Source organism: Bombina bombina, chromosome 4 (assembly GCF_027579735.1).
Source record: "Bombina bombina isolate aBomBom1 chromosome 4, aBomBom1.pri, whole genome shotgun sequence".
Lineage (NCBI taxonomy): Eukaryota > Metazoa > Chordata > Amphibia > Anura > Bombinatoridae > Bombina > Bombina bombina.
Genome location: NC_069502.1, coordinates 1139821609 through 1139845680, shown reverse-complemented (window position 1 = coordinate 1139845680; position 24072 = coordinate 1139821609). Strand labels below are relative to the sequence as shown.

Here is a 24072-nt window from a genome sequence, read left to right as displayed (position 1 = left end):
TGCCAATATTGTTGGATCTTAGGACAGGACCAAAATATGTGAAAAATATCAGCCCTATCCAGAGAACACCGTGGACACGCATAATTTTGGGCAGGATAAAATCTAGCCATTTTATCAGGAGAAAGATAATAATTATTAACTAATTTTAGGTGTGCTTCTCTCCATGATACAGAAACTTGTAATTTTTCTAACTCTAGGAAGCTTCGCTCAATCCTACTCTCCTCCAATTGAGGGAAGTATCTCTTCCAGTAGTTATATAACCTATCTGCACATAGTTCCCCCTGTCTAGCCAAAAGAATATCATAAATCAATGATATTGAAGACTGACCCAGAGAAAATTGTCGGATTATATTCTTAATATCCATCCAATCCACAAAAACATCAGTGTTCCATTTTTGGGTAAATATATAATGACGTAACTGGAAATAGGCAAATAGACTCGAGTGGGGTATATTAAACTTTTGAAATAATAATTCTGAAGACAACAACTGGTTAAGGTCAAATAACTGATGAACATAAATCAGTCCTGCTTCGGCCCATAATCTAAACACTCTCTGATTAATACCAGGAGTAAATTCCGGATTGCCTATTATCGGAAAAAATTCAGAGAATAATGGAGAAATTTTTAATACTCGACAGATTTTATGCCAGGCTATAATGACGTTTTTAAAAGAGATCAATCTATTGAGATTTAAAGGTAACTTTTGTACAGGACAGTGAAGAATAGCTTTCAGAGAGAAAGGAGAAATCAGAAATGATTCTAGCTCTACCGACACAAATTTATCTACACCTGTGATCCAGTCAAGGGCCAGTTTAGCTAGACAGGACCAATTATAAAGCCTAAAATCTGGCAAGGCTAGCCCTGCCCTAGAACGTTTTTGCATCAATCTATTCAGACTAATCCTCTGCTTTCTATTGCCCCATATAAATTTAGATTGCCAAGACTGTACATTGCTGATATCTTTATTAGTCATTAACAGCGGGAGATTTTGGAGAAGGTATAAGACTCTTGGGAAAGTAATAGTTTTAATCAGATTAATTCTTGCAAACATTGAGATTGGGAGCGAAGACCATTTTTAATTTTCCGCAATATCGGAGGAAAATTTAATTTGTACCAATTTGCTGGATTTCTATGAAGGATAATGCCTAAATACCGGAAGGACTCAACCACCTTGAAAGGGTGATCTCCCCAATTGGAACCTTTCTTATGTAACCAAAGAAGTTCACTCTTATCAAAATTAATTTTATATCCTGAAAAGGAAGAAAAAGCTTTAAATAATTGTAACACTGTGGGGATAGAATGTTGAGCCTTATCCAAAAATATTAACAGGTCATCAGCATACAAAAGAGTTTTTAACCTAATGGAACCCAATGGGATAACCTGATATCCCGTAATAAAATAGCAAATGGCTCCAATGCCAAATTAAAAAGCAACGGGGAAAGGGGGCACCCTTGTCTAGTCCCTTTTTTGAGTGATATATATGGAGAAGAATGACCGTTGATGCAGAGAAATGAAATCAGATTTTTATATAAATTTCTAACAAATTCAAAAAACTGGTTCTTAAATCCAAAACGCTCCAAAGCTGTAAACAAATAATTCCAATTCACTGCATCAAAGGCCTTCTCGGCATCTACTGTCAAAATAGCTGCTTCACAAATCTTTTTAAATTGTTCATTCTTGGGATCTAAATTCCAGGCAAAATCCAAAAATGTAGTGACTTTACGGATATTCTTAAGAGAATTCCTATCCTTCATAAATCCGGTTTGGTCTGGGTGGATGATCCCATCTAATAATTTAGCCAGCCTAGTCGAGATAATAGCAGTAAGCAACTTATAATCAGCATTAAGTACTGATATAGGTCTATAAGACCCAGGATCTTCCGGATCCTTACCTTTCTTTAGAATCAAAGATATACGTGCAGCAGAGAAATAGTTAGACATTAAGTTACTGGAAGAGAAATAATAATTAAACAAATTGACTAGAGATAATTTAACTTCTTCCTTCAGAATTTTGTAAAACTCTACCGGAATAGCATCCGGTCCAGGAGATTTATTAAGATTAGCTGACTGTATAGCCTCAAGAACTTCCTCCTCTGAGATGGGTCTATTAAGCTCTAGTAAATTCTCTTCCGTAATACCAGGAAGTTTAACACTCGCCCAAAAATTTGATGCATTATCCAAATTAACCTCCGACTCTGAATAAAGCCGTTGAAACACGTTAAAAAAAGCCTGATTAATATCCTCTGTAAAAAAACAAAAACAAATGATAGTCTTGAGAAAGGCCTTGATACAGGCCCAAACACGTTGAAACAGACATACTGCACTAAGAGCAGGTATTACTCATCGGATGATGGCTATATTATAGCTGAAAGATTCCCCACTGTCGCTGACGGCTGGTCCCGAATTTGGACCAATCAGAGAGCCCGCCTGGGACAGCGCCTACATAAGTGATATCATCACGCAAACGGCTGTAACTTACTCACAGAGGATATCGAGTGGATAAAGTTTGGGGTAAGCCCTTGTTTGCTAGCAAACCAACACCTACTTAAGGATATTTAAGTGTACACAAACTTTTTTCTACAATTGAAATTACATATATGGCGGCAACCTAAGAATTTTTATTTACGGAGACGTCCGTTTTTATTGATATCTATTGTGCAATAAATTTATGTCAGATTTTAGCAAACGCAATTGTCCATGTCATATTTTTTAATAAGTGTATAGTCTCTTTTCCTATTACCTTTAGCTGTAGCGCTCCTGATACACACATTTTTCTAATATCCTCTGTATTAGAATACTTTACATTGTCAACTTTAATAACCGATATAAGATTCTTGCTTTTCCTCACCTTCACTACTCTAGCCAAAAATGTGGCCGAGTTCCCATAATGTCCTCTAAATTGGTAATTTATTTTCAGTTCTTCTTCTTCTTGAGACCTTTGTTTTAGATAGATGTCTCTTTCCCTTTTCAGTTTACAATATCTATCCCAATTGTCCCTTGTCTCATCTGTATAGAACTTCCTGAGAGCATTTCTAACTTGGGCTGCTAATTGTAATTCCTGCTCCAACATTTTCTTCTTCCAAGTGGATAGATAAAGTTTGATTTCCCCCCTTAATACAGCTTTCGCTGCCTCCCAAAACACCTCTGGTTTACTAAATTGCCCTATATTAAAGGTAACGTAATCCTTCCACTTTTGTTTTAACCAATTGCTGAACCTAGGACTGTCAGTCAAAAACCGAGGGGAAAAAAATTACGTATTAGGGATCTTGGGGGGGGGGGGGGGGGGGAATAGCCATCAATGTGAAAGAGATTACTGCATGGTCAGAAATAACAATATCATAAATATTCGCTTCCGATCTACAAAGAGCAAGTGGTTTAGAGATTAAAAACAAATCTATTCTCGAAAATGTCATGTGAGATTTAGACTCACAAGAAAAACTACGTAGCTCTGGATTTTTAAACCTCCATATATCAATTAGTTTTAGTTCATGACAAAAAAAATTTAAATATTTTGCTACTTTGTGGTTTTCACGTAAATTTTTTGAAGACAATCTATCCAATATAGGGCACAGCGTCATATTAAAATCTCCCCCTAAAACTAAATTAGCTGCTGATGATAGAAACAATTTACTTCTAATAGTATCCCAAAAGGCAGGAGAGAAAGAATTGGGGCCATATATATTACATATGACAAAATTACAATTATTAATCTGAATATGTAGTATCAGAAATCTTCCCTCTGGATCAGCCTCCGTTTTCACAATGTTATAAACTAAATTTTTGTGTAGCAAAACTGCTACTCCTGATTTTCTTTTAACCCCTGGAGCTGCAACACATTCACCTACCCATTTGCACTTCAATTTCGCAGCTTCTGCCATATTAAGATGTGTTTCCTGCAGCATCACAATATCAGGATTAAATTTAGCAAGATATTTAATAATTAACTTACGTTTTCTAGGAGACGTAATGCCCCTTACGTTCCAAGAAAGTATATTAATCTTGGCTGCCATCAGATAAATTTAAGATATTATTTAACATCTTTAAGCTAAGCATATACCCAGAGGTGGGGGGAGGGAGAGAGAAAAAAAAAATTATAATAAAAGATGCTGCCCATCCTATACCGACATACTAGACCTGGGAAATATTTAAAAACTTAAAATAAAAAACAATCAGCTCCAATATAGATTATTTTTCCCTTTTAAAATTATTAATACACCTTGTATCCAACCAGAACACGTCTAGAATAAAAACAAAAAACAAATAGCACATCAATCCCAATCAAAACACATTTTTCATTCTGAAATGAATTAGTTTCCCTAATATACTACAGGGTGCTGATAAATTTGTGAGCCTCTTGGGGATTGTTAAGAACTCGTCTAACACCATTCTCTTCTGTTATGATTTTTGCGGGGTACACAACCCAGGCTTTAAACCCTTTATCGATAATTTTAGTGCATAGCTGGATCATTTGTTTCCTTTTAGTAGATGTCTCTATTGAGAAATCTTGGAACATTAACAACTTGTTTTTTTCAAAGACAAATTCCCCCATCTTTCTATATGCTTTTAATAAATCTACCTTGTCCTGAAATCTAAGCAACTTAAAAATACACATTCTGCCTCTATTACCCATAGTGGTGTTTGTTCTGCTATATCCAACCCTATGAGCTCTTTCAACTGCCAGGGGAAGTTGTTGTTCAGGGAAACCTAACGCCTTAGGAAGTAATAAAGAGGTGACTTTTATAAGATCCTTATACTCAGGGGATTCGGGGAGTCCAATAATTCTAATATTATTCCGTCTGGAGCGATCCTCAAGACGGAATTGTAAATTAGAAATTTTGACTTCATGATCTTGGACTACTTTGTCTTGGACATTACCCCGGTCCTCCAAGTCAGAGATCCTATTTTCCGCCTCTACTATTCTTGAGGCAAATTGCTTGACCTCATTTGATAAAGAAACAATGTCTGTAGAAATACTGCTAAGCTCTTTCTTAATAATATCGAACTGAGGAGTGAATACATCAGTTAATTGCGATACTAAATTACCTATGTCCAGGTGGGCTATACCCCCCTCCAAAGCAGGATGAGGTGTCTGCACTCCTAACCTTTCTATCCTTACTTTTAGGTGGCATTATGGGGGAACTCTGTTTCATATGTATAATGAATCTTTCCATATACCCTGTGATTACAAACAATAAGTGATAAATAGAACAAATACAAAAAAGTGATCAAATCCAGCGGGAACTTATGTCCCTCCAAAAAAAAAAAAAAAAACAATGTTGATTAAACTTCAACTTGTGTGAGTGATATTTTTTTCTTCCTTTTTTACTTTTTTTTTTTTTTAAACTGTGTGTGTGTATACTTAGATTAGTTAGTGATATTACGGCCTGTTGGCTTAGACAATTATAGTTATGGAAAGCAGACACCTATATAGATAGAAAATTATAATATGCAGATAGATATTAATAGGGGATATGCCCCTTAATCTCACAAGATTTAACCAGTATATCTTTGACAATATAATATGCTATTTCTCAGTGTGAAGACTGAACTATGCAAAAAGAGCAGAGAAAATACATACATAAATCTATGCTAACATGAAAAAGCATCAATTTGCTTAGTTAACATTAAGCAGTCACTTAACAGCCTTTAAATCTTTTTTTTTTCTCTCCTTTCAGCAGATAGATTGTTGAGCGGCAGGCAGATATACAATCCACGCCACATATGGTGTAGGAAATGGGGAGACAAAAGTTACACAGGTCCAGCCTCTAACTCACTGTAGGCCTCCAAATGGCATGGGGATGAACTAGAGAAAAGGGTTGCCAACTCCTAAACCAAACAATAGCCAGAATGCTGTTGCTCCTTGTATCTTAAAACAAAATTCACCTTTATGCAACAATAAGGGCAGCGCTAGGTATAGCCAACTCTGCCATACTGTAGTATCCGGTGCAGAAGTACGCCATATTCATTCTTGAGAAGCACTTCTGCCACTTATTGCCCAAAAACACTCAGAGAGAAATAAGCAAAAAGGGAAGAGCAAAGTAGGGATTCGATCAAAATAACTTCTCACTGGCTTACTTCCAATCGGTCCCCTGAGAGAACCACCAGCACCATAAATTCCCTGCAAATCTTCAACTCCCAGAGAACAGAATACCCCAATGTAAAAGGGCTGTACATATAGGCCAAGTGTGTCCCACCTTCGACCGACCAGATGTGACGCTCTTCACCGCGAGGAGGGAGCGCTGTCCACCGATCTCTCCGCAGACAAACTACCCCCTCCTACCAGCGGTTACTCCAGTCAGTGGGTCCGGTGACTTCACGGGTGATGTCTTGCTTACCCGACTTTTATTGCCCCTCTCCTCCGATCTGCCGGTTTCCTCTGCGGTAGTTGCGGTATCCACCGCCGGGCTTTACCGCCAGTATAGGGCTTCCACTGCTCAGACGTAGACTCCGTCTGAAGACCTGCAACCAGTCCCAGAGATTCTGGGTAACGCAGGCAAGTGTGCTGGCGGAGATTTCCTTGCTCCTGCTCTCCAGAGCGCCGCGAGCTGTACAGCGTGTCTAACAGCTCCGCCCCCACCGGAAGTCGTATCTACAGTCCTATTCTTTGGAACGCCTGTCTTGTTCTCTCATGTTAAGCCCCATAGTCATATAGTCTGTTGCACATGTCCTATCGTCTAATGTTGTGTGCCATAGTCATATTCTGTCATACCTCTCCTGTCCTCTCATGTTATATACACAATAGTCCTATTCTCTGTCTTGTCCTCTTATGTTATGCCCCACAGACCTAACACCTTTCCTGTCCTCTCATGTTATCTCACAAAGTCGTATTCTAATACACACCTGTCCAGTCCTCTCATGTTATGTGCAAATAGTCCTATTGTCTGACACGTCTTTTCATGTTATGTCTGATAGTCCAAGTTTCTGTCAAACATGTCCTGTTGTTCCACATATTTAAATTGTCTGTCACTCCTGTCATGTTAACTCCCACAGTCACTAGTCTCAACCACTGCTGTGCTGTCATGGTATCTCCCATAGCCCTGATATCAACCACATCTGTCCTGTCATCTCCCATAGCCCTGCCCTCAGTCACAGCTGCCCTTCTATGTTATCTCCCATAGTCCTGGTCTCAGTCAAAACTGTCCTTTCATGTCATCTCCCATAGCCCTGTTCTCAGTCCCAGCTGCCCTGTCATGTTATCTCCCATAGTCCTGGTCTCAGTAACAAGTTCCCTCTTATGTTATATCCCATAGCCCTGGTCTCAGTCACAGCTGTCCTGTCATGTTATCTCCCATAGCCCTGGTCTCAATAACAGCTGCCCTGTCATGTTATCTCCCATAGCCCTGGTCTCAATAACAGCTGCCCTGTCGTGTTATCTCCCATAACCCTGGTCTCAGTCACAGCTCCCCTGTCTTGTTATCATCTCCCACAGTCCTGGTCTTATTCAAAGCTGTCCTGATCTCCCATAGTCCTGGTCTCAGTGACAAGTTCCATCTTATGTTATCTCCCATTGCTCTGTTCTCATTCACAGATGCCCTCATAAGTTATCTCACATACTACTGGTCTCAGTGACAGCTGTCCTGGCATGTTGTCATCTCCCACAGTCCTGGTCACAGTCACGGCTGCCCTGCCATATTATCTCCCTAAGTCTTGGTCTCAGTCACAGCTGCGCTGTCCTGTTATCTCCCATAGTCCTGGTCTCAGTAACAGCCGTCCTGTCATGTTATCTCCCATAGTCCTCTTCTCAGTCACAGCTATCATCCCATGTTATCTCCCATAGTCTGTTCTCAGTCACAGCTGCCCTGTCCTGTTATCTCCCACAGTCCTGTTCTCAGTCACAGCTGCCCTATCATGTTTTCTTCCATTGTCTTGTTCTGTCACAGCTGCCCTTTCATGTTATCTCCCATAGTCTTGGTCTCAGTCACAGCTGTCCTCCGTTATTTCCCATAGTCTTAGTCTCTGTCACAGTACTGTCCTGTTATATTCTATATTGCTATTCACTGACACATCGGTCATGTTGTCTCATGGTATCTCCTATAGGCATGTTCTTTGTCACACTTAGGGCTCGATTTATCAAAGCCCTACGGCTACAAGTTCTAACAAGAACATGCTCGCCGTAATTTAACAAGCAGCGTTCACCAGACCGCCGATTCCCTAACCTCTTAGGTGGCGAAATTCAATCTCTGCGGTCTAGTCCGACCGAGGAGATTGACAGCTCCTGGCCGCGTGTGATTGGCTGTGCTCGGGCAGGGGGCGGGATTGCACGCAAGCGCAAAATTTTGCTTGTGTGCAATGGTGATTACCTGCGGGTAATTTTGCCCCGCCACAGGCGAGCTGAGGCATACAGGGGCGCGTATACGCGCCCCTGTCCGCCTCAGTCTTGATAAATCGAGCCCTTACTGTCCAGTTCTCTCATAATCCTGTTCACTGTCACACTACTGTCCTGTTATCTCCTATATTCCTATTCTCTGACACTCCTGCCCTGTCCTCTCATGCTATCCCCCATAGTCCTGTTCTCTGTCACACTAATGTCCTGTTATCTCCCATATTCCTATTCTCTGACACGCCTGCCCTGTCCTCTCATGCTATCCCCCATAGCCCTGTTCTCTGTCACAATACTGTCCTGTTATCTCCTATATTCCTATTCTCTGACACTCCTGCCCTGTCCTCTCATGCTATCCCCCATATTCCTGTTCTCTGACACACTACTGTCCTGTTATCTCCTATATTCCTATTCTCTGACATTCCTGCCCTCTCATGCTATCTCCCATAATCCTGTTCCCTGTCGCACTACTGTCCTGTTATCTCCTATATTCCTATTCTCTGACATTCCTGCCCTCTCATGCTATCTCCCATAATCCTGTTCCCTGTCGCACTACTGTCCTGTTATCTCCTATATTCCTATTCTCTGACATTCCTGCCCTCTCATGCTATCTCCCATAATCCTGTTCCCTGTCGCACTACTGTCCTGTTATCTAATATATTCCTATACTCTGACACACCCACCCTGTCCTTTCATGCTATCTCCCATAGTCCTGTTCTATGTCACACTACTGTCCTGTTCTCTCATGTTATTGCCCTACAGACATATTCTCTGTCACCCCTGTTCTGTTTCCTTACACTGCACATTCTGCACTCCTAACACTCGTCTCTCTCACACCTACCCCGACCCCTCACCTCCTGCACACGCAGCTCAGTCTGCACAGTGTCCTCTGGGCTCCTCTTGATAGGGAATTCTGTGTGCGGTAGCAGCACGGTGTCCCTGTACTTCCTCTGCCCTGGGCTTTCATTGCTGCTGGCTACCCCCGAGGCCGCCCTGACTCTCCAGGGGATCCAGTGAAGTGCAGTCCGGTAGCGGAGAAGGGTCAGCATGATCCGACCCGATGACATCCAGCTCTAAGGCAACAGACAGAGAGGGACGGCAGCCTGCGAGGGACAAAACAGCGAGCTTACGAATAACGCGATTTAATTCTGACTGCTTCACCCAAACACACAGCTGACTGTTGCGTTCATAATGAGAATATGCACATACTTCACATATTCATACCATTTTATTTGTCTATCATTTTAGTATCTACTTATGTTTATTAACTTTAAAAGTGAGTTTTATATATTTTCATAATAGTAAAGAAACGTATACTTGATAGGAAAATAATTGAAACGTTAAGAAAAGGAAGCAATTCGTGTGTAGTAAACCTAAAACTAGATAGTCTATATAACTAGAAAATGTCCAAAATACTCATGAATTCCAGGTAATTTAAAAGTATAAATTGATTAATTAGATGTCTTGAGAAGGTGATAAAAATGTTTATCTTAACAACAACAACAAAAAGAAGACTCCTGTGTGGAAAAAGTAATTTTATATACAATTTTAAAATGAGCTAAGGACAAGAGACATATTTGCATAGCCACCAATCACCAGCCAGGTTCAGCAGAAGAGCTCTGGGTTTTCAAAATTCTGCAAATTTCGTACCCAAGTATTTGATCTCCAGCATTTGTAGGCTACAGAATTACGTTTTTGGCCACTTTGAACACAAGCACAATTTTGCACAAAAAGAGATGGTTTAATATAATTTTAACTATGTATTTAGCCCTTTTTGCAGGGGTTATGCACCATATTCATATGTAAGCAACAGTGCATTGATAAAATGTTCTAGGAAATTAGAGTATTTTCTTGTTGAATATATGTCCCTTTAGATGTGTGCACTGTGCATCATATACTAAAAATAAGCAGAGGGCAGCAAATTCAGGAACTAAGAAAAATATCTTTACTGTCAAAAGGTTGGAGATGTGCAACCCCGCTCTCTCTAGGACCCAGTGGTGTGAGTTCTTGTTCCGGCTATAGGAAGTACATTAGGTAGTGAGAGTGAGACACAGATATGCTCATTGCATCACTGCACTTACTGAGGTCTAGTTCTCTCTACAGGATTCCCTGTGCAGGTAAGTGCACCTTGACATCTCTCCTGCAGGTAACAGGTTATCATTTATATTGGACATCTTGAAACCCTAAATAAGATAGAGACTTATCATTAAAGTAGCTTCCCACTAAAGTCACATTTTAAAAGGAACTTTATTGCACAACCACATACAACAAACCTTTTTTCCAGTGGTCGTATGCTTGTTGAATGCTTAAATATTTTAGAGTATGAAGTTTAATTATGTGCAGGAAATAAGGTACTATTTGTGTTTTATTTTATTAAAATCATTGGGGGGCTTTTTGGTTACTGATGCATGCTTTGAGGGTTCTATAACGTACCAGCAACTAAAGGCATTCCTTAAAGAAATACTTTTCCAGATTTGGGCCACATTGGATCATGGTACTTGGAGTTTCAGGGAGATTGCATTCCATTTGCTGGCATCAGGGAGCCGCTATTACAATCAGGAAGACTCCCTGAACTTCAGGGAGAGTTGGGATGTCTGGGTCTAATGAGCTTTTGTGATCTGATACTTTGGGAAACAAGCTTACAAAGCAACTAATGTTTTAGGCATATAACTTGCATCATTGTACACAATGCCTCTCCATGTTTTACAATATATATATATATATATATATATATATATATATATATATATATATATATATATATATATATGTGTGCATGTTGATTGAAGTGGCTGTGTTAGTCCAGTGATTTAGATGCCAGAGAAATAATAACTACATTTAAAGGGGTACAACCCCAAAATCGTGTTTTCATGAAACTATTAGAGAATACAATTTTATACAACTTTCACTTTACTTCTATTATCAAATTTGCTGTATTCTCTTGGCATCCTTTGTAGAAAAATCAGCAATGCACTGCTGGGAGCTAGCTGAACACATTGAGCAAAACAATGGGAAGAGATCTTTATGTGCAGTTCTTTATTTTATACATTAGGGCAGTAGTTTTCAATCTGTTTAAAATTTAGGAGCCAGGCATACTTTTAGGAGCCAGGCAATGGTATTTGTTTTATAGATATATGGAGATTAACCCAAAAAGTTAGGGGCCAGGGGTAAAATTCCAGGGACCAGTGGCTCCCGGGCTCCTGGGTTTACCGAGCCCTTCAATAGTGCTAGTTATTATATGTGCACAGTTATCTTCTCACTGGCTTGGAAAGATCAGTGAACTTTGTTGCAAGTTTCTGGTCCTGCAGGATCACTACTTTTTAAAGGGACATAATACTCAGTATAACTGCAGGTAAAAAAAAAAATGAAGAAATGAAAAGCAGCCAATCAGCAGTGCTGAGGTCATGAACTCTTTTACTGTGATCTCATGAGATTTGACTTAACTCTCATGAGATTTCATTGTAAACTTCCTTTAAACTGAATAGGGAAATAACATGAGAGTGCACGAGGCTCAACCCCTAAGCTGTCCCAGGACAGACATACTAATATTCTGCTTAGAAATCATTTACAATGGGAGGTGGCTACTGAGGAACTTTTGAGGTAAAATATCTTTCTTTTTTACATAGAGATGTTCAGGTGATATTTTCTAGTCAGCTTTTTACAGCTATACTGCATCACTTTCAAGTGTTTAAACATTTGGGTATTATGGCCCTTTAAGGAAGTGGTACATGAATAAATAATGAATTCATAGACCACAGCTTGTTTGTTAAACCAATATTTACATTTTATGGAAAGTCTATGGAAAATATATACCAGACAACATTGTAGAAGATGAAAAACAAGGAGCCCCTAAGCTAATACACAGATGTGATGGTTGCAGGGAGAATAATATAAACGGATGGGAAAGCGAACAGAAATTGCCATAATGTGTAAGTGAACACTACAGGGGGAGAGGGACGGTTAGAAAAAAGAACTGAAATTTGGAAGAGTTTACATAACTCAGAGTATTTGATAATTCTGGATGTAGATATTGGCAGTAGGTAAGAGCCAATAGACCTGTTTAAAGTGTAGGTAAACTTTGGTGAATGAAAAGCCAGTTTTTTAAAAATAATACTAAAAACAGGGGCACTTTCATTCATCAAAGTTTACAAAGCAGCCGTTTTGTTAAAAAAAAATTACTTTTTTTTTTTTTTCTTCTTCACAGCTACAGCAGCTTCCCCCACCTAGAGATCCTCTATTCACACGTCAGCAATGACTAATCCGACTTCCCCCAATCACAGCTTCCCCCCCAGGGTAGTCATTGCCTGAGGCCATGCTGTGATTGGAGGAAGCCAGATTAGTCATTGCTGATGTGTGAATAGAGGATCTCTGGGGGGGGGGGGAAGCTGCTGTAGCAGTGAAAAGAAAAAAAGTTGTTTTTGTTTTGTTTTTTAACAAAACGGCTGCTTTGTAAAATTTTATGAATGAAAGTGACCCTGTTTTTAATAGTATTTTTTTAAAAACGGCTTTCATTCACCATCCTTATGCATAGCTCAGGTATAGATGAATTCCTTTACTATATTTGGACAGACATCCTATGTATCTACTATTCTTTCTATAGAGATGATGACTTCTGAACTTGCTACCCACCATATTTAAAGGAACAATAAACATATTTTTTAATTATAAAATTTCAAGATGTATTAATCACAGCATTATAAAAAGGACTGTTGTGTACATACAAACAAGTTAGGAACTAAGTTGAAGCTGAGCAGACAGCAAGGTAGGGGAGCATATTCAATAGACCAGGAATAGGGGTCGACAGCCTTTTCAGGGGGTGTACCGCTCACTGGGAATTTAAAGTTAGAAGCTGTTGAACTGTGGTGTTGGCCGTCTAAGAATTACAGAGGCCAATAGAGAATGTATTTTAAAATGTGTATTTTTGGATAAAATAACGTTTATGAAATAATTTGTACTCTTAACCATCATGTACAGACATACTAAGATGTACAAATATTATTCTTTATTTATAAAGCGCCAACAGATTCCACAGCGCTGCCCTTGGGTACAAGGATAACAGTACAATGGAGAAACAATACGATAAAAGACAAAATTTTACAGACAAAATACAGGGGGAATTGAGGGCCCTATTCCCGTGGGAACTTGCAATCTAGATGGGTAGGAGGATGGGAAACAGGAGGTGGGGACTGTAGAGGTGAGAATGATATTAGTGAGGAGATAGAGGGCAACTGTTAGTTAAGTGAAGTTAGTTTGTTAATAAGTCGGGTGATAAGCTTCTGAATTTTAACTTCTGAAGTTTACTGCCATTTTAAACTTTGACAATTCAGGAAGAGCATGCAATTTTAAACATATATGAATAAAAATGTGTTTATACTAAACCAATAATAATGTGCATTAGAGTCCTTAATGAGAAGTCCAATTCAATCTTTATTTGGAATTCCAATCAGGATCTACCACAAAGAGAACAAGAAACAGATACATCCATAGCGTGATTCTGCTTTCAATATAATTCAGCACACTTTTACTTTGAAGAGTTTCTACTCACGTGGTGCAGAGCTCTCATCAGCTCTGGTTATAGCTCTCTATTTAAAAAACCTCCGGCAAAACTGGATACCAGGTAACACATTTATTAAAATATACACAGGTAAATAAATCACTGATAGTCTCTGTTGTAAAGCACGTTTAATCCACACCGTGTCCAAGCTGCTGCTTCTGTCATGTAGTGCAGATCCTTCCTTGTGATTCACCTGCTAACAACTCTGATGACCGTTTTCACTATTTGTTAGCTTTATTAAGGAGTCTTTAACAAAGAATACCAAGAGAACAAGAGAACCAAGCAAATTTGATAACAGAAGTAGATTGGAAAGTTGTTTAAAATGACATGCTCTATCCAAACCACGAACGATACATTTTTACTTTAATGTCCCTTTAAATACTCAGTTTGAGTTATTTGCCTTGGGAAAGATATCAACATTTGTTTTTTTTTTTTTGGTCAAGGTTTAAGGCAATTACATAAGGGCATCATCATGGAGCAGTGGCTCCTAGCATCTTCTTAGTTGACTAAAGGTTAGTGATGGTGGTCCCTGGAAGACCCCAAGCAAATTTCCAAGGTCTGGATCAAGTCCTGATCAATTATAATATAGGGATTGCTGAAAGGTGGAGTAGTTTAGTAGATATATTCTTATCTGTGAAATAGGCTGCCCCACCTTCTTCTGTTCAAAATATGTTTCAAAGTTATTCTGAAGGTTCTGTTTGTTTGTCACTCCGTATGTTTTCATTTGATCATTCATATTTTATGGACAGACCTTGAGAAGCAGTACTGTCCAGTTTTCTATGTAATCTCAGCTAGAAACCCATGGGCATCTAGGGGTGGATGTACCCCTGTAATTTGCTCTTTAGTCTTTCTTTCTATAGTCCCCCCCCCCCATGTCACCTTATAAAATGTATGTAGACATCCATGTCCAGGCCTATTGTATATCTACATGTAATACATATATTATCAAAAATTATACAACCAAATATGATGCCATATTTGTCAGACTGATTATACTGTAACTTAACTTTCAATTATGGAGACTATATTTCCCACTGTTTTGTTAATTCTATATACTTTTTACATTTAGGATTATATACAATAATTTGTGCTTGATGATCATCACAAAACACACTAACGCTGGTCCAAAAAAATGCCAGTAAAAAAAATACATTTAAAGGGACAGTCTACACCAAAATATTTCTTATTTAAAAAGATAGATAATCCCTTTATTACCCATTCCCCGTTTTTGCATAACCAACACAGTTATATTAATATGCTTTTTACCTCTGGGATTACCTTGTATCTAAGCCTCTGCAGACAGCCTCCTTATCTAAGTGCTTTTGACAGACATGCAGTGTAGTCAATCAGTGAAGACTCCTAAATAACTTCACGGGAGTGAGCACAATGTTATCTATATGACACACATGAACTTGTACTGTCTGACTGTGAAAAACTTTCAAAATGCTCTGAGCTAAGGGGCGTTTTTCAACGGTTTAGACATCAGTTTGAGCTTACCTAGGTTTAGCTTTTCAAAAATACCACCAAGGGAACAAAGCAAATTTGCTGATAAAAGTAAATTGGAAAGTTGTTTAAAATTGCATGCCCTATCTGAATCATGAAAGTTTAGTTTTGACTTTTCTGTCCCTTTTAAGCAAAGTCTGAGCTAAATAAAAGATTTACACCTAGCATTATTTTTTATGATTGGGATAAGTAAATATATTTTAAGGCAGGCACAAAAAAATGGGCTTATATGAGCTTATTGTTCTTACACATTTTATTTACTCACTCACTCACCATGACTCAGGATTTTAAGAATCAAAGGTTAGATGGGGTAATGCAAAAATCCATAGAGCTGAAATCCATAATAAATACAATATTGGTGTTAGGAACATTTTATTGCTAGATTACAAAGGTAATGAAATGTGATAGTTGCTCATTAGTACATTTTTATCCTACTTTTAAATTCTCTGTTACAGATAACATAGATGGGTGTATACTAATGTTAATTCAAGAGACAGCCAAAATATTTTTTTTCAATTCTATTGGGCCCATACTCAAAAGCAGCTGGCTTTTCTCTCCCAGCGTTAGATACCTGTTATATTCCCTGTGGAAAAGGAATGGTGTGTGGGTTAAGCAGGGTAAGAAGTCTGTATACCCTCTGACCTCAGGTAATGGTGACCTCTAACCTCTGGTAGTGATGACGTCTAACCCCTGGTGATAATACTAGCATGCCTTCAGTTTTATATGATGAGCAGTGGTAACACCAGGGTAACAAACAGTGGCAGCCTCAGACTGCCAGCTAATGTGCTTGCCAACCCCAGGACCCCATACAATGAATTAAAGATACCCATATATGATGTAGTGTGTGTATATCTGCATGTTTAAGTGTATACTATGTAGTGTGTGTGTGTGTGTATGTCATGTAGTATGTGTGTATCTGCATATATAAGTGTATGTGTGTGTATCTGCATGTATACGTGTAAGCTATGTAGTGTGTGTATCTGCATGTATATGTGTGTGTATCTGGACAGATCCCCGGCGAGGTCCACTCAGCTTTTCATCCTTCCGAGGTTGATAAAATGAGCAGCGCTTTACAAGTACCCAATAAAGACATATGTGTGTCTGCATGTATAAGTGTAAGCTATGTAGTGTGTGTGTGTGTGTGTGTATCTGCATGTGTAAGTCTATGCTATGTACTGTTACTGTGCATTTTTGCTGACTTTAAAGGCCAGAATCTTTGCTGCCTAAGAGTATTAAAAGATATGAGTTTATTTACAATTTAATTTATAATGTACTGCTTAAACTTTGGAACATTAAACACTAAATACTATAAAAGAGAAATATTTGGCCTTTCATCTCTCTTAAACCCATAGTTAAAATTAGCTCCATAGTAGCAATGCACCCTTGGGAGCTAGCTGTGTGTGCGTAACCACTAATCATAAGCTAGCTCCCAGTAGTGCTGAATTGATTTTTAGCAAAGGATACCAAGAGAATTAAAAGAACAAAAAACCCAAAACATTTGTTATGATTCAGACAGAACATACAATTGTAATCAACTTTCCATTTTACTCCTTTTATCAAATTTGGTTTATTTTCTTAATATTCTTTGTTGAAAGAGCAGTAATATAATACCGGAAGCTGGAAAAACTCATTGGGCCAGTCAGTGACAAAAAGTAAATTGGAAAGTAACTTAAAATTGTATGCTCTATCTGAATTTATAAAGGGCAAATGTTGGGTTATGTCCTTTTTAAGGTCTATGGGGCCGATTTATCAAGCTGTTTCCGCACGAGCCTGCAGGCTAGCCGGAAACAGAAGTTATGAAGCACCATAACTTGTCCACCTGCTCTGAGGCCGCGGACAGAAATCAACCCGATCGAATACGATCAGGTTGATTGACACCCACTGCTAGCGGCTGATTGGCTGTGAACCCTAGGTTTGCTCATATGCTACTTTTATAAACCCTTGAAGGCCGCCTCTTATCTCAGTGCATTTTGACATTTTTTTTCACAGCTAGACAGAGCTAGTTCATGTGTGTCATTTAGATAACACTGTGCTCACTCATGTGGCAGTCTTTAGAGGCTTAGATACAAGGTAATCACAGATTAAAAAGTATATTAATATAACCGGGTTCATTATGCAAAATTGGGGAATTGGTAATAAAGGGATAATCTAATTTACAGAATGAATTTACCAAAAAAATTTAACATTACAGCCTCAAGCTACATAATTCAAAACAAATCCGTATTTCAGGATGAATAACCTTTAGATTATTATCTGTCTTAAATAGACAAAATGTGTCTTTAGATAGATATTTCTTTCATGTAATTGGCAAGAGTCCATGAGCTAGTGACGTATGGGATATATATTCCTACCAGGAGGGGCAAAGTTTCCCAAACCTCAAAATGCCTATAAATACACCCCTCACCACACCCACAATTCAGTTTTACAAACTTTGCCTCCTATGGAGGTGGTGAAGTAACTTTGTGCTAGATTTCTACGTTGATATGCGCTTCTCAGCATGCTGAAGCCCAGTTCCTCTCAGAGTGCAGTGAATGACAGAGGGATGTGAAGGGAGTATTACCTATTGACTGCAATGGTCATCCTAACGTGGATCTATTTCATAGTTTCTCTGTTATCGGTTGTAGAGATTCATCTCCTACCTCCCTTTTCAGATCGACGATATACTCTTATATACCATTACCTCTACTGATTTCTCGTTTTCAGTACTGATTTGGCTGTAGATGAGTGTCTTTTGGTAAGTATGTTTTCTTTTACTTATGACACTCTCACCTATGGTTTGGCACTTTATATGTAAAGTTCTAAATATATGTTTTATACTTATATTTGCCTTGATTCAGGTTAATCAGTATATTTCCTTCTTACAGACTGTCAGTTTCATTTTGGGAAATGCATATGAAAAAAAATTTCTTACCTGAAAATTTTTCAAACTGACTTTCTTTTCTAAATTGCGGGCTGTTAGGCTCGCGGGAGCGCAAAATGATATAATTTATTGCGTCATTTTTGGCGCAAGACTTTTTTGTTGACGTAATGACGTCATTTCCGGCGTCTTAGTTGGCGATGAGAGTTTTCACGTAGTTGCGTTATCTATGACGCTTGTGTTTGTTGCAGACGTTTTTGCCGCCAAAAAATATTTTGTCAGTTGGGCGTCATACTTGGCGCCAGATTTTTGACATTACTTAAGTCATTATTTCTTTTTGCTTCTGGTTTCCAGAGGCTTATTCTGTTTGCATTTTTTCCCATTCCTGAAACTGTCATATAAGGAAATTGATAATTTTGCTTTATATGTTGTTTTTTCTATTACATATTGCAAGATTTCTCAAGCTGACCCTGTTTCAGAATCTACTACTGGAATCCTGCTGCCTAAGTGCATTTGTTGTAAACGTGTGGTAACTGTTCCTCCGGCTGTAGTTTGTGTTAGTTGTTTGTCATGATAAACTTTCAAAAGCAGACAATATTTCCATTAGTAGTAATCCATTACCTGTTATTGTTCCTTCAACATCTAATGTTCAGGATATTCCTGTTAATGTGAGAGAATGTGTTTCTAATTCTATTCAGAAGGCCCTGTCTGTTATACCACCTTCTAATAAACGTAAAAGGTCTTTTAAAACTTCTCATAAATTCAATGAATTTTTAAATGACCGACAGCATTCTGATTTATCTATTTCTGATGAGGATCTATCTGGTTCAGAAGATTCTGCCTCAGATATTGGCACTGACAAAACTTCATATTTATTTAAAATGAAGTATATTCGTTCTTTATTAAAAGAGGTGTTGATTGCATTAGATATGGAGGAAACTAGTCCTCTTGATATTAAAACCAGTAAACGTTTAAATTCGTTTTTTAAACCTCATGTAGTTATTCCAGAGGTTTTTCCAGTTCCTGATGCTATTTCAGATGTAATTTCTAGGGAATGGAATAGTCTGGGTACTTCATTTACTCCTTCTTCAAGGTTTAAGAAACTGTACCCTTTGCCGACTGATAGATTGGAGTTTTGGGAAAAGATCCCCAAAGTTGATGGGGCTATCTCTACTCTTGCAAAGCGTACTACTATTCCTACGGCAGATAGTACTTCTTTTAAAGATCCTTTAGATAGGAAGCTTGAATCTTATCTAAGGAAGGCTTATTTATGTTCAGGTCATCTTCTTAGGCCTGCTATTTCTTTGGCTGATGTTGCTGCAGCTTCAACTTTTTGGTTGGAAACTTTAGCGCAACAAGTACCAGATCCTAATGTGTATAGCATTGTTAAGCTAATTCAACATGCTAATAATTTAATTTGTGATGCAATTTTTGATATCATTAGAATTGATGTCAGGTATATGTCTTTAGATATTTTAGCCAGAAGAGCTTTATGGCTTAAATCTTGGAATGCGGATATGACTTCTAAGTCAACGTTACTATCTCTTTCTTTCCAAGGTAATAAATTATTTGGTTCTCAGTTGGATTCTATTATTTCAATTGTCACTGGGGAGCCTTCTTGCCTCAGGATAAAAAATCTAAGGGTAAATTTAGGGCTGCTAACCGCTTTCGTTCCTTTCGTCAGAATAAGGAACAGAAACCTGACCCTTCCCCTAATGGAACGGTTTCCAATTGGAAGCCTTCTCCAGTCTGGAATAAATCCAAGCCTTTTAGAAAATAAAAATCAGCCCCCAAGTCCGCATGAAGGTGCGGCCCTCATTCCAGCGCAGCTGGTAGGGGGCAGACTAAGATTTTTCAAAGATGTGTGAATCAATTCAATCCAAAATCATTGGATCCAGAACATTGGTTCTCAAGGGTACAGAATAGGTTTCAAGGTAAAACCGCCTGTGAGAAGTTTCTTTCTCTCACGCATTCCAGTGAACCCAGTAAAGGCGCAGGCTTTCCTGAAGTGTGTTTCAGACCTGGAGTTATCCGGGGTAATTGTGCCAATAGATTCAGTATCCATGACTTTGTCTCCAACAGACAAAAGACGTCTGAAATTGGTTTCAGCTTGTCTGAACCTTCAGTCTCAGTCATTCCCTTCAGTAGCTATGTGCATGGAGGTTTTAGGTCTCATGACTGCAACATTGGACGCGATCCCCCTTTGCTCGTTTTCACATGAGACCTCTTCAGCTTTGTATGCTGTGCCAATGGTGCAGGGATTATACAAAGATATCACAATTAATATCCTTAAATCCCAATGTTCGACTATCTCTGACTTGGTGGTTAGATCACCATCGTTTAGTTCAGGGGGCCTCTTTTGTTCGTCTGACCTGGACTGTGATTACAACAGATGCAAGTCTTTCAGGTTGGGGAGCTGTCTGGGGATCTCTGACAGCGCAGGGGGTTTGGAAATCTCAAGAGGCGAGATTACCAATCAATATTTTGGAATTCCGTGCGATTTTTTTTTTTTTTTTTTTTTTTTTTTTTTTTTTTTTCAGAGCTCTTCAGTTTTGGCCTCTCCTGAAGAGAGAACCGTTTATTTTTTTTCAGACAGGCAATGTCACAACCGTGGCGTATGTCAATCATCAAGGTGGGACTCCCAGTCCTCATGCTATGAAAGAAGTATCTCGGATACTTGCATGGGCGGAATCCAACTTCTGTCTAATCTCTGCGGTCCATATCCCAGGTATAGACAATTGGGAAGCAGATTATCTCAGTCGCCAGACTTTACATCTGGGAGAATGGTCTCTTCACCCAGATGTGTTTCTTCAGATTGTTCAGATGTGGGGGCTTCCAGAAATAGATTGGATGGCTTCTCATCTAAAAGGGAAACTTCCCAGGTATCTGTCCAGGTCCAGGGATCCTCAGGCGGAAGCAGTGGATGCGTTGTCACTTCCTTGGAATTATCAACCTGCTTATATCTTTCCGCCTCTAGTTCTTCTTCCAAGAGTGATTTCCAAAATCATAATGGAGCGTTCATTTGTACTGCTGGTGGCTCCAGCATGGCCACACAGGTTTTGGTATGTGGATCTGGTTCGGATGTCCAGTTGCCAACCTTGGCCACTTCCGCTAAGGCCAGACCTTCTATCTCAAGGTCAATTTTTCCATCAGGATCTCAAATCATTAAATTTGAAGGTATGGAGATTGAAAGCTTAGAGCTTGGTCATAGAGGTTTCTCTGACTCAGTGATTAATACTATGTTGCAGGCTCGCAAATCTATGTCTAGAAAGATTTATTACCGAGTTTGGAAGACTTGCATTTCATGGTGTTCTTCTCAAAAATTCTCTTGGCATTTTTTTAGAATCCCTAGAATTTTACAGTTTCTTCAGGATGGTTTGGATAAAGGTTTGTCTGCAAGTACCTTGAAAGGACAAATCTCTGCTCTTTCTGTTCTGTTTCACAGAAAGATTGCTAATCTTCCTGATATTCATTGTTTTGTACAGGCATTGGTTCGTATCAAGCCTGTCATTAAGCCAATTTCTCCTCCTTGGAGTCTTAATTTGGTTTGAGGGCTTTACAGGCTCCTCCGTTTGAGCCTTTGCATTCTTTGGACATTAAATTACTTTCTTGGAAAGTATTGTTCCTTTTGGCCATCTCTTCTGCTAGAAGAGTTTCTGAATTATCTGCTCTTTCTTGTGAGTCTCCTTTTCTGATTTTTCATCAGGATAAGGCGGTTTTGCAGACTTAATTTAAATTTTTACCTAAAGTTGTGAATTCCAACAACATTAGTAGAGAAATTGTTGTGTCCTAATCCTAAGAATTCTTTGGAAAGATCTTTACATTCTTTGGATGTTATGTTCAAGCTACTAACGATTTTAGAAAGACTTCTAGTCTATTTGTTTTCTTTTCTGGTTCTAGGAAAGGTCAGAAGGCTTCTGCCATTTCTTTGGCATCTTGGTTAAAGCTTTTGATTCATCATGCTTATTTGGAGTCGGGATAAATCCCCGCCTCAGAGGATTACGGCTCATTCTACTAGGTCAGTTTCTACTTCCTGGGCTTTTAAGAATGAAGCTTCTGTTGATCAGATTTGCAAAGCAGCAACTTGGTCTTCTTTGCATACTTTTACTAAATTCTACCATTTTGATGTGTTTTCTTCTTCTGAAGCAGTTTTTGGTAGAAAAGTACTTCAAGCAGCTGTTTCAGTTTGATTCTTCTGCTTATAATTTCAGTTTTTTTCATTATAAAGATTAAAACTTTTTATTTGGGTTGTGGATTCTTTTTTCAGCGGAATTGGCTGTCTTTATTTTATCCCTCCCTCTCTAGTGACTCTTGCGTGGAAGATCCACATCTTGGGTATTTGCTATCCCATACGTCACTAGCTCATGGACTCTTGCCAATTACAAGAAAGAAAACATAATTTATGTAAGAATTTACCTGATAAATTCATTTCTTTCATATTGGCAAGAGTCCATGAGGCCCACCCTTTTTGTGTTGGTTTTGATTTTTTTTGTATAAAGCACAATTATTCCAATTCCTTGTTAATGCTTTCGCTCCTTCTTATCACCCCACTTCTTGGCTATTTGTTAAACTGAATTGTGGGTGTGGTGGGGGGTGTATTTATAGGCATTTTGAGGTTTGGGAAACTTTGCCCCTCCTGGTAGGAATGTATATCCCATACGTCACTAGCTCATGGACTCTTGCCAATATGAAAGAAATTAATTTATCTAGTAAATTCTTACATAAATTATGTTTTTCCTCAGAAAGCAGAAATCATTTTTAAATCGAAAAAATAAAATCTGATTTAACCCCTTAGTGACCAGACCGTTTTTCAATTTTCTTACCGTTAAGAACCAGGGCTGTTTTTACATTTCTGCTGTGTTTGTGTTTAGCTGTAATTTTCCTCTTGCACATTTATTGTACCCACACATATTATACCGTTTTTCTCACAATTAAATGGACTTTGTAAAGATACCATTAATTTCATCATATTTATATAATTTACTATATTTTTTTTTTTTTTTTTTTTTTTAATAAAATATGATGAAAAACACTTTTTTTTTTCTAATTTTGACAAACACCAAAAAACACCCATGCTTAATAGTTTCAAAATATTTGTCCAATGTTTACCCCCTTAACCCCTTAAAGGACCAGGCATTTCAGACTAAAACTTCACCAAAAGACCAGAGTATTTTTAGCATTTTTGCTATCACTCCATTTAAACAGAAATAGAGCCTTTTTATTTATATATATATACAGTGTATGTGTGTGTGTGTATATGTGTATATGTATGTATATATATATATATATATATATATATATATATATATATATATATATATATATACCTATGAAAACTTATTATTATTATTATTATTATTATATATATATATATATATATATATATATATATATATATATATATATATATATATATATATATATATAAACCCAAAGTATTAATCTAGGCCCATTTTGGTATATTTTGTGTCACCATTTCACCGCCAAATACGTTCAAATAAAAAAAAAAAATAGTTTTTCACAAAATTTAGGTTTCTCACTGAAATTATTTACAAACGGCTATCATCATAGCACAAATGGCTGTAAATGCGTCTCTGGGATCCCCCTTTGTTCATAACTAGGAGACATATATGGCTGTAGTGTAGCTGCCCACCCCCTCATTACCCTACCCCCCCCCCCCACCCAGATCGCTTTCACACCCTTTCCACCATAGGAGCCCCCTCTCCATTATTCCCCCCTCAGCCCCTTTCTACTCACTGACGCTCAATTTAAAAAAAATAATCTGTCCCACCCCACCAACGATCAGCACCATCGCTGGTCACTCTGGCCCTCTCTGCC

The 24072-nt window shown here is 38.3% G+C and overlaps 2 protein-coding genes across 4 annotated transcripts in view; one reads left to right on the top strand and one right to left on the bottom strand.

The window, feature by feature from the left end:
* Positions 1–9434, bottom strand: part of IARS2 (isoleucyl-tRNA synthetase 2, mitochondrial) — a 388062-nt gene extending 378628 nt beyond the window's left edge. The window contains 1 exon segment of the mRNA XM_053712513.1: positions 9175–9434. Within this exon segment, the coding sequence (XP_053568488.1) occupies positions 9175–9387 (213 nt within the window). The 5' untranslated portion in view covers positions 9388–9434.
* A 904-nt stretch (positions 9435–10338) lies between these two features.
* Positions 10339–24072, top strand: part of BPNT1 (3'(2'), 5'-bisphosphate nucleotidase 1) — a 170658-nt gene continuing 156924 nt past the window's right edge. For 2 of the 3 annotated variants that reach the window (XR_008402128.1, XM_053712511.1), the window contains exon 1: positions 10339–10437. Coding sequence is in view for 1 of the 3 variants with exons in the window: in XM_053712511.1 (XP_053568486.1) it covers positions 10377–10437 (61 nt within the window). In the remaining 2 variants the exon portion in view is untranslated. Of the gene's footprint in view, positions 10438–13770; positions 13938–24072 lie in introns of those variants that run through there. The other variant, XM_053712512.1, reaches the window with a different exon arrangement.